The sequence below is a fragment of the Macrobrachium rosenbergii genome, chromosome 10 (assembly GCF_040412425.1).
Source record: "Macrobrachium rosenbergii isolate ZJJX-2024 chromosome 10, ASM4041242v1, whole genome shotgun sequence".
NCBI lineage: Eukaryota > Metazoa > Arthropoda > Malacostraca > Decapoda > Palaemonidae > Macrobrachium > Macrobrachium rosenbergii.
This window is the reverse complement of record NC_089750.1, coordinates 73,095,578-73,107,206: the sequence shown is the minus strand read 5'-3', so window position 1 is coordinate 73,107,206 and position 11,629 is coordinate 73,095,578. Positions and strand designations below refer to the sequence as shown.

Below are 11,629 nucleotides of genomic sequence, written 5' to 3'. Positions count from 1 at the left end.
TCTCTATTTCCCGTTGTCTGTTATTCAATGATTCGTTTTCCTCAGGAATATCACTAACGAAACTAATGCAGTTACTATTAGATGTATCACTATTACTTCTAATACCCGTTCGATTCGATATGGTGTTATATAACATGGCCGGGGATGCTGGTAATCAGTTATTTGTCAGAATAATTTCGGCAGTTATCTTTATGAACCCCAACTTATCTTATTATATAATTATATATATATATATTTTAAATTGCTTTCTCTCTCTCTCTCTCTCTCTCTCTCTCTCTCTCTCTCTCTCTCTCTCTCTCTCTCTCTCTCTCTCTCTCTCTCTTGTTGTATTCTCTCTTTTTATACGCTTTTATTTAGCTTGCTTTTTTGTCTCTTTATTTTCTTTTTTTTCCGGGTCAAATCTTGTAACTCAATTTTCAACCTGTTCTCTTCTTCCGATGGATTTGAAATTTTGCATGGTTACTCAATCCCGGTGACAGTAGAACCTTACATGATCAGTAGGTCAACAGTGTCCTCTAGTGACCCTACAGTGACTTCTTCCAGTATCTCAGGATTTGTATGACGCGGTAGAATAAGTTAATAACTCTACGGATCTTTCAGTCCCTTTTTGGCTCGACAGGATATCAATTTCGTTAGCTACAATCGTAAATTGGTTACAGTTTTTGTCAAAACTTGAAAGTATAAAATGAAAAGTATAAGAAAAAATATAAAAAACACGCTTTTATTAAAATGCACTAAAAAGTAAAAGATAAATTATTGGGACACCAGGATTTTCTTACAATTATTAATCATGTCTACAAAAATAAAAGGCGTGGGCGCCAAACATTGAAGGAAATGTTAAAAGAAGTTATTTTTTACTTTTAGTGCATATTAATGAAAGCGTGTTTTAAAGTAATTTTTTTTTTTAATTTTTTAGTCTTTTGATCAGTCTCTCCCTTGGGTGACGTAGAGAGAGAGAGAGAGAGAGAGAGAGAGAGAGAGAGCTCTTTTGAAAGAGAATCAGCAGGGAAAAGGCTGATTCTGACGCTGACGTTCTGCCGACACGTCTGGCAGCGCAGGTGTCGCCTGGTGGGTGGGTGAGCGTCTCTCTCTCTCTCTCTCTCTCTCTCTCTCTCTCTCTCTCTCTCTCTCTCTCTCTCCTCCTTGTCCTAGTGGGCGTTGGGATGAGGGATGGTCGTCGTGGGCGGGATTAGAATTACGAGGCAATATGCAAATGGTTTCGAGTGGGTGGGAAAGGGAGACTTGATGCGTTTATTAGTGTTTGCTTCTGTTTTGCCTTGGCGAGGAACGCTTTGGCCTCCAGCGGAAATGATGGTGATGATGTTGGTAATGGTGATGGTAATGGTGGTGGTGGTTCGCGGTGATGCTTGGTGAAAGTGGAGATGATTCAACTGGTTTTTGAGACGAAATATTTAATAGTTTTCTTCCTCGTTATTGTATTTTTTCGCCTGCAAGTTGTCTGCTCTCAGAGGTTGGGTCTAAGGTGAAGTCACTTCTCAGAGGGTTGGGTCTAAGGTGAAACCTCTTCTTAGAGGGTTGGGTTTAAGGTGAAATCTCTCAGAGGGTTGGGTCTAAGGTAAAATCTCTCAGAGGGTTGGGTCTAAGGTGAAATCTCTCAGAGGGTTGGGTCTAAGGTGAAATCTCTCAGAGGGTTGGGTCTAAGGTGAAACCTCTTATAGGGTTGAGTCTAAGGTGACACCTCTTCTGAGAGGGTTGCGTCTAAGGTGAGAATACGTGTAATAAACTTCCCCAGCCCTTCAGACTCGTAATATAACCCGCACAGGTCTCAACAGCAACCTGTCGGCCCTCTGCGTTCACCTGTTATCTCTTATTCATTTCTTGTGTTCTTACACATTAAAGCCCCTTCGCTCCATTGCCATTTTGGCATAAACCAATCAAGAAGTCATTCTGTAACAATATTTCTGCGCATTAGCTTGTGCAGGGCATTCTAAACTCTCGTTGATTCACCTCAGCCAATATTCACCTTTGATAAAATCCTCCTCTAAGACTCCTAAGACTTTTAAGCAGTTGGTTTAATTACTCCCCTCTGTGACCTGGTAACCTGTTAACCTTTCGACAGTGCAGTGTCTCCACAAAGTTCTCTTTTCACTTTCAAAATTAATAATAAACAACCGCATTTATCAACTGTAAAGTGAAATTCGAAAGGACTTCGCTGGCGGGCAAGAGGTAGAGTTGTTGTTTTTAATGTAGAGCTTAAGACAAATAATGGGAAGAAGAAGAAGAAGAAGAAGTATCAGCTAAAATTACAATAAGTCTCCCGTACTTAGTTCTTTACGTGTCCTTCTGTTTGAATACTTCAGTTGCTTCTCCTCTTCTCTTTTTGTTATAGTTAGTTGAGTTTTGTCTATATTCTTTTTCCTCCTCTACTCTTTTCCTCCTTCTTGTTATTCCCACATTCTTTATATTTTCTTCTTGAGATGGGGAGAGCTACGCGCGCATGCGCAAAAACGCAGAGGTGGTGTGGGTTGAGGCGCTTCTTCTTAAGTGAGATTCGACTTCAGATGATAGCTGTGGTGAAGTGGGTTGAAGCACTTGGCTGTTGATCGTGATAACGGGTGTACTTGGGACAGACATACAGACAGGAGAGAAAGAGAGACTCTGTCTCTCTCTTTCTCTCTCTCTCTGTTTATTCTTTAATGCTCAGAAAGGAATGTAAGCGATAGTGAAGGTTACATCTAACAGTACTTTGGTGACTATTGAGAAATAAGCCAACCCTCCCCCCTCCCCCTTTTAACATTTGGTGAAAACGGGAATGTAACTAGTTCTGGAATAACTCTCTCTCTCTCTCTCTCTCTCTCTCTCTCTCTCTCTCTCTCTCTCTATATATATATATATATATATATATATATATATATATATATATATATATATATATATATATATATATATTTATATATTAGTATCTACGTAAATAATGTATTTAGAGATAGACAGACAGACAGAGAAATAGGTGTTCATTGCTGCTTACCTTTAGTTGTGTTTCTAAATCAACATTGAATACTTTTTGGCTCTGTAACCAATATTAATAACTAAAACTATGAGGCATCTCATTGACAGATGCTTTTCTTTTCAAGAACAACAAACAAAGAATTATACAAGTTGTTTATTCCTGCGGTTGAGATTGGAGGGACAAGAGGGAAGGCCCCCACAAGATTTGGTTACAATGAGTTTTGCTGGAAAGAGAGAGAGAAAATGTGGTGAATGTGTTCACCCAGATTTGTGAGGAATACTGTGTCCCCAACTTTCTTTCTTTCTTTTTTTTTATATACATTTATGGTGCACAAACTGCAATTCACAGCAGTTGACTGACAACCAAGTACTTAATTTATTGTTCAGTCTGATGAAGGTGCATTGAATTTATAATGAATGTGCCCATACCATCCCTTTTCTTGCATGGTTTGGGAATCGGGCACAAGCACTCCTGTTGAGAGCTGAGTGCAACAAAGAGATTACCAACCTGGCCTGGTTTGGGAATCAGGCACAGACACTCCTGTTAAGAGCCAAGTGCAACATGAAGATTACCTACCTGGAAACCGGCTCTGTCCCTGAGGAGATAAAGGTTTGCCTCATTAAGAGTAGGAAATATGAAAGCATATCAACGGGCCTCTGTTGAAATTTGTTTGAAGGTTTGCAGCCATTAGCAAAGAATTGCGACTGTGTTAGAAATTAAACAGATCGAATGTTTACAGCGGGATACGATTAGTGGCAGGTACAAAGCAGCTTTGTCAGAGAGAGAGAGAGAGAGAGAGCAAGCCAAGAACAATGGAGTGGACATAAAAGTTCCTTACGTGACATTTACAGGAATGCAATTGTAGGTCATTAATGTATGGCTTCTTCAGGCTTAAGCGATGTGCGTTTTAAGGTTACTTACCCAACCAATTTTCAAGAATATTCACATCCTTGTTTATTTTTCTTCTCCCATGTCATTTTGAATGCAAATGTGTTAGTAAAGGGTGGGATAAAAACTTATTTATTAAGCCCTCTGTCTTTACGTGACAATAATTGCTAATTACATTGGATTACTTACACCAATGGTAGAAATAATGGAAGTAATGATACTGGTAATGGACTACTGTACATGCAGGAAAGTTGCTAAAGACAATATTGATATTCTTCTACTTCAATAAGGTGTTAATTTTAATTACTTTGTGAATGTCCATTTGTCTGCCTGTCTGTCTGTCCACAAACTGTATAATTATTGCCTGGTAACTTTACTGGCAATCTTTGTACTGTGTTCAATTTTGTGCAGTGTCAGCAGCCAGTCAGACGCATCTGGACCTTGGCCCAAAGTCAAGTGAACAAGTTTAATGTCGCAGGTTTATTGCATGGTTTTTCATGAGTTTTGCTCATATATCATTTAGTTAAATTTGTCGTGTTACAGCTTTATCACAGTTTGACCTTGATTTAATGTTAATGGGTCAAGTTCAAGAACAGACATCATAAGCTTTTCTCATCAAGTCATAACTGTCATGTGGAGTTTTTCGAAAACTCACAAGATTCTCAGAACATTTTCAGGTTAACAGGAGTATGGCTAGGCATGCCCAGGTCTAGTTACAATAACCTATTAGCCCCTTACTGTTTGTCAAAGTGCTTGGTTATGCTACAAGGGACTGCAGTTAGCAATGCCCCAAAGGGATATTGTTGCAGATTACTTGCCTTTAACAGTGGAACAATGCATAGAAACAGGTGAGTGCACGGGTAAAGAAAGGACTGAAAATCATTGGCGGGAGAACAAGATGAGATTGGTAACTTGACATGAAGCGAGACAAAAAACAGTGGTTTTAGAAAGTGGCTCTGTTTTTGCCTTTGAGAATATCTGTGAATGCTCAGTTACGCATCAAATGTAGAAGAGGGTGTCCCTGGAGAGCTTCCAGATTGCAAAGTTTAAAAGGGGTAAGGGATTTTCAATGCCAAGCATAGGTTTGAAAAGATGGGAACTGATAAGAATGATGTTGCAGTGAAAAGGTCATGAGGCTGGAACTGAGAGGGCTGTAAGAAAGCGATGATAATCAGAATAGTTATTTCTGTCTGTAAGGCATACACTTTACTCTAGCAACTGGTTCTCAACACATTGTTTCATCTTGCTGAAGCTTGGAATGGCAGATGACAAGTTAGTGATTGGGGCTCCCTATAGCATTCAAGATGGTTCTTTCAGGGAGAGTGTCAACAAGTTCTTTATTTGAGAATTAACTCTTATTCTTTGACTGATCCATCACAACAAGAAGTTATGCATTACTAGAGTAGAGGAGTTTGTAATTACAGGCAGTCCTGGGTTTACGACAGGGTTCCTTTCCAATGCCATGTTGTAAGCCGAATTATTGTCAAAAATCATAAGTAAATCTTTGGGTGTCTTGAAAATTACATAACCTGCATTTTTATTCAGTTTTGCATAAAAAAAAAAAACTCCATATTTTGACCATTCTGCTGTTTTGGAGCCATATTTCTTCCGTTGGCTCAGCATCGTCATATGCATTGTAACCCAGGGACTGCCTAAGCAATTCTTCCAGACTATGTACTTTATACTCAAGTCTTATAGGTTAATATAATATAATGATTGTCTTCTCTGTCTAATTAGCAAAGGTCTCATAAAAATTTAATTCATTTCAGTTGTTGTTGGAGCATCTAGAGTGTTTGGTGTCAAGGCATGAGCGCTCCCTAAGGATGACGGTGGTCAAACGTCAGGCAGCATCGCAATCAGGGGTGTCGTCTGAGGTGGAAGTATTGAAGGCTCTTAAGTCACTTTTTGAGCATCACAAAGCTCTAGATGAAAAGGTACCATTTGAACTGACTCTTTCTCTGTTTAATTATGGTGTCCCTAAAATGAGTTGAATTAAGTCTGATGTGCAGGTTAAGCATGTTGAGATGAATTATGAGATTAAGTAATACCTTTTGTCTGAACTCTAAAGATGAAACCAGAAAGTTGGTATTTATTTCAGTAGTAAACTGATTTCACTGTTTATTTTTTTTTTTTTTTTCAAAAAAGTGAAGTATACCTTAATTTTACCAGACCACTGAGCTGATTAACAGCTCTCCTAGGCTTTTTTTTTTTTTTTTTTTTTCAAAAGGCAAGTTCTGTATTTGTTGAAAATAAGTGTACTTTAACAAGTACCTGTTTTTATGACAAAATTGGTTTGTGGTTCTTATGCTTATAATTTAAAGGATATAAATTTTCCATTCCTTATCTTTTCCTCAAGTATTTGTTGCTATCATGACAGGTACGGGAAAGATTACGGGTGTCTCTTGAACGTGTGGCTTCTCTTGAAGAGGATCTTAACCACACCAGAGATGAGGTAAGAACTAAAGAACTAATTGAACAAGGTTTTTCTTTTTGTTTTTTTTTTCTTGTACTGTTACTGAAATATTGATTGAATAGTTACAACCAATTGTAAATTCAGCTCTGAAAAGTTTTGTTTATTCTCTTGTAGCAGGCAAATATTACTCTCTAGCAGTAGTCATATCACAGTAAAATTGTTATTAATATTCAGACAATACTGCTGCTTGGGAAATTGTGAATTTTTAAATAAGAAATATGTTAGTTTCTGAAATGGCCAATGTGCTACACATTCCAGTATTTACCTATAATTTTGAATAACCAGAGTACTCTGGTTATTCAAAATTATAGGTAAATACTGGAATGTGTAGCACATTGGCCATTTCAGAAACTAACATATTTCTTCTTATTTAAAAATTCACAATTTCCCAAGCAGCAGTGTTGTCTGAATAAACACGTTGGCTATAATAAACTGAATACCCATTGTCTTCAACTGAATTTCAACTAGAGATTTGTATTTAAAGTGTTCTTAAGTTGGCTGATTGTAAGGCAGTCATATAGAACAAACATCATTTTAATGAAGTGCCCAGTGCTAAAAGACAGAATTTCCTTTCACTATCAGTTGAACCAGTACAAGTTAGGCAAACTGCCTGGAGATGGTGCTGAGAGTGAGCGCATTAATGGTGAAGCAGAGTCTGGAGAGGGCGTGGGAGGCAACGGAAGCGGCGGCGGGTCAGGCGGTGGTTCTAACGCAGATGGGTCTTTACAGGTACGGCTCATGTCCTCTTTCTGTGTTTTGCCATGTGATCCTTTGTTTCTGTTACCTTTCGTTTGTATTGGAATGTGAGAATAATTAATGAATGCGGTTGGTTGTCATTTTGATACAGATTCAAATGAGTTTGCAGATGCAAATGGATGCTAGAGTAATGGTGTCAGTGAGACCTATAGAGTGTGTGAATGGCCTCCAACATTCAACTTATTTCAGTGACAAGAGATGTCGTGGTTAAATGTGTTAAGTATAGTGTGTTGTCCTTGAAAAAATAAAACAGTGCCTTATAAGACATCTGGATGGATTTAAACACCTACCACCTAAAGTTGTTTGTAGTACTTTTGTGGTTCCTCGTATGAAATGTGGTATGCTTTCATTCTGGCCATGGTTTCCAATTTAATCATCTGACGTGAGATTTTTTGTCCACCGTTTTGCTAAAGGTCCTAAAAAATTTTGTGTATATCTTTTTTTTTAGATTTTATAGTTGTTATAATTATATCATTAGATTTATATTAGATGCATTTCGAAGTTACATACGTACCTTGTAATTAACCCAGACTAATACTGAATGCACATTCAGTCTGCATGTTAATTCATTTTCAAGAGTAATTAGAATAATAGTTTAATTGCGAAAAAATCTTACCACCTACATTTTCCTTTCTAAAAACTAATATAAAATCTGTTGTACATTATCTGTAAGAAAGTTACTGATGCTTTTCTATGCAGGTCATACGTACAGTGTTTAATCAGAGAGAGCTTTCCAGGTGTTTTGAAAGTAGTCTAGAGATTTATATCTGAATAATACCAATTTAAGAAGTAGTTGTGGAAAGGCAATTGCGACGTCCAGAGATCAAAGGACTCGTGCAAGTTTTTTGGAGCATCATGACTAGAATCATTCCAGTCCAAGGTTATGCTTATACAATGTGATTAGGGCTGAGTGTAATGTACTCTGTATAGGGTGGGGCCGCAACCACAGGCGGGGGCTCCGATTCGGACGGGGCCTCGCACAGCAAGTTGGTGGACCTTCAGACTTCCCTCGACAAGCAGGTAAATCATCATCACCTCCCCTCAACCCCCCTCCTCCTCTCCTGTGGCACATCTGGCATCACCTGCTGCCTGAGCACTTGGGACAAGTTCCATTGTCCTTTGCTCCACCTCTGCTGACGGTTGCCCGCCCACCTGCCTCAACTTTTTAGATGTGTCACTGATTCTATATCTACCACACAATCCCTTTCGTTTGGTTTTCGTTCCTGTTTCACTGACCTTGTTGTGCCTCACTAATTGAATGCTAGTAACAAGGAATTGACATGTGACGAAATCACAAATTTCCAATTGGTTCGACAAAGCAAAAATGGCCTGGTAAGGTAAACTAAGGTCAGCAGCCGTCAGCTAAGTTATATATATATACAGTATATGAGCTTTGCATATTTTAAACTACCATCTCACGGACTTGCTTGCTTTCTGAACTAGAATTACTGCTGCTATAGCTGCTGGTACTGCTGCTTCTTGCTGCTGCAGGGGTTACTTGATGCAGTATTACGTTGCAACTTTTGTCCATATGGAGTGTCGTTTCATATTAAGAGTTGGTTATTTGAAGAAATGTAATTAGGACTTACTCTTCAGCTTTCTCCTTCATTTTTTTATTTCATTTCAGAGGATTAGTGAAAATTTAGGGGGAAAAGTCATGGACATAATCTTGGCTGGGTCTATTTTATGTTATGGTTATAGAGCATGTAAGGATTTATCAATTAGCATATCATTAGCTTGAGGCTGTTAAGTTTTACTTACATTTTTTCATAGTGAAGGTAATTGTAATGTTTGATGCCTAATGGCAAATTTTATAATATTTATTTATATTTACATGCATTCATACATGCATACAGACTGTACATACATATATACTTACGTACTTACAGACTGTTTGCATAATTTATTTTGGTTGCTGAAGAAAAATTGAGATAAAAATACATGGAAACAGTGACAAGGTGGGGAAAAGACTTCTCGAACATGAATTAGTCCAGATTAAATGGAAGTGTCTTATATTGGGATAATGGTGAGAAGAGCTACAGTTAGAGATATACTGTATCTGATCACTGTTTATTGAAGGAAAAGTTAAGCAAGTTTCAGTGTGAGAAAATGGTGTGAAAATGTGTTTTGTGAGTGCAGTTTTCTTAGTTGGATAAGAGGAACCGAGGTGAGTGATATGAATGGAAAATGGGCTAGGGTTAATCACTCTGAAGTTGAAGAAGAACATGAAGGGTGTGTAAAATTCGAGAATGCTGTCCAGAAGTTTGTGTGTATTACTATGTTGGAAGGACGGGGGAGAAGTAAAAACATTTTCATGCAGAATGAGGAAATTTTGAAGTTTAGGGAAGGAAAGATGGATTATTTGTGGTGCAGTTTAGAGATTGTTGTGGACAATACAGGAGAATGGATAAACAGGTCGGGTGGAATTTGAGAGAGACAAAGGAGGCACACAATAACACAATAAAAAATTGGGAAGAAGATAGGTAAAGACTTTTGGGAGGATATGATGTTGTTCTACGAGGAAAAACATGCAGAAGATGTATGTCAAGTTACAATATACGTAATATATATATAAATATATGATATATAGATAGTGTATATACTATCTATATATCACAAATATACTGTATGTACAGTATATTTGTGCATCTAAATATGTATGCGTATGTATGGGCAATATGTATGTGTAGTATGTATGTGTATATGTGTAATCACTAGACTCATTCTAATTTTATCTGTGAAGGCAGATTTAGGCCATAGCCAAAACATTAACTAAAATGTATGAAAAGTGAAGACACAACTTATAAAGTCTGAAGAAAATGATTGACAGGTGGAAATGTGCCAAAAGCATGCTTCATCAGCAATAGAAGTGGCATAATAGTAGGGTGGGGGAGAGGTATCGACACCTTTGACCCCCATGAGGAGGGAATCTTACATTACTGAGGCTAAAAGCACTGTCACATTCGGTGTTTTGGACAAATCTGTAAACTCTCCCACCCGTTAACTCAAGTTTAAGGGTATCGGGGACCTTTTGGCAGAGCTATTAGGTTTTTCACTGTCTAGAAATTTTAATGTTGTATAGTAATTATGGATGGTGTGTAGAAAATTATTTCAAAAGCAAGGTTATATTTAATCAAATCATTATTTTTGTGGAGTCAACTGTGCATTGGTATTTGACAGGAGGATTATCCAAAGATTTATTAAAATGACAATCTCTCTCTCTCTCTCTCTCTCTCTCTCTCTCTCTCTCTCTCTCTCTCTCTCTCTCTCTCTCTCTCTCTCTCTCTCTCTCTCTCTCTCATTTATGTATCTTGTCAGTGGTGAATGAAGAAGGACCTTGATGGTACAGCATTGGTTATAAAAAGTGTGTTCTGTCGCAAGTACCAACCATTACCTTATGGAATATATTCTTGTATATGGGAAGGAATTTGAAGCAGGAATAGTGTACCCTAGCTGGTATAATTGTCAATGAAAAGCCTTGTTATACCCAAGTTGGTCTGGGTTTTTTTGAAGTAGGATCACTTACAAGTCAAGTTAGAGTAAGTCAGTGCCAACTTGATTAGTTAGTGATATCTGTTATAGTATTGTGGGTAGGATGAGTTTTAGGGTCCAGATATATAGAAGTATGTAATTGTATGTCTTTGAAGGTAGCAGAGTAGCTAATGTGGGTAGTTCTGTCGTTTATGGTATTCCAGGTAGGATGATAGCTATGAGCTAGGTGCCCACTTAGAAGGCCATACAGTCAGTTGTTAACCAACTTGACAGTAGAGGATCTCTTTCGGGTTAGGTTATAAGTTAATTTCTGCTAGCTTGGCAAGGTATGCTCTAAAATGTAGCAAATCTTTTGAAAGGTAGGCCTGCTCTTTTGCAGTAGTGATTAAGAATGAGAAATAAAATCCAAATACTTAATTAGAAGCCCATAGAGGTGACAAAAAAGTTAAAGTAAGGTGAAACAGTGCGGAATAAGGTAAGACACGGACCAATCTAGCTTTTATAACCTTAGGCTGAGTGAAAAAGAAAAAATGGGAAAATGGGAAATTAATAAACACAGCGGCTACCAAAAATAGGTTTTCCCTATGTCAAAACCTGTTTTTTAGGTTGCTATCAGTTTGATTCCTGAAGTTATCCACTCAAGTAAGGAGGTGTGGTTGGTACTTTATACAGACACATTTTTTACTCTTCCAATGTTCTGGGAAAGAAGCATGAATTTAGATAATAACACCAGTTTATCCCCTCCCAAAGATCTACTAACAATAACGTGATTTATTTTTCTGCTTTTAGTTGAGTGTGCTAGAAATTTCTCAGTTGAATATTCCTTGATTGAAGTTATATGTTCATGTAGGTTTGTTTGCCTTGAAGGAGACTAAAGTATTTGTGTTGTGGAATTGAAGGTAATATCATATTTGGGTTTTTAAATTGAGAGGCTTTATTCTATAACCTTTGTGTTGATTTTGACAAATATAGACAGTGCATTGACGGATGCATCTTGAGGAATAAGCTGTTTTTTTATTGGAACTTCATGGTCTGTTTAGCATGATACT

At 37.7% G+C, this 11,629-nt stretch overlaps 1 protein-coding gene across 5 annotated transcripts in view; it reads left to right on the top strand.

The window, feature by feature from the left end:
* LOC136842865 (liprin-alpha-1-like) overlaps positions 1–11,629 on the top strand; it is a 120,950-nt gene that overhangs the window by 39,608 nt on the left and 69,713 nt on the right. For all 5 annotated transcript variants that reach the window (XM_067110744.1, XM_067110746.1, XM_067110747.1 and 2 more), the window contains exons 3-5: positions 5,629–5,793; positions 6,237–6,311; positions 6,915–7,061. In XM_067110744.1, coding sequence (XP_066966845.1) covers positions 5,629–5,793; positions 6,237–6,311; positions 6,915–7,061 — 387 coding nt within the window. The remainder of the gene's footprint in view (positions 1–5,628; positions 5,794–6,236; positions 6,312–6,914; positions 7,062–11,629) is intronic.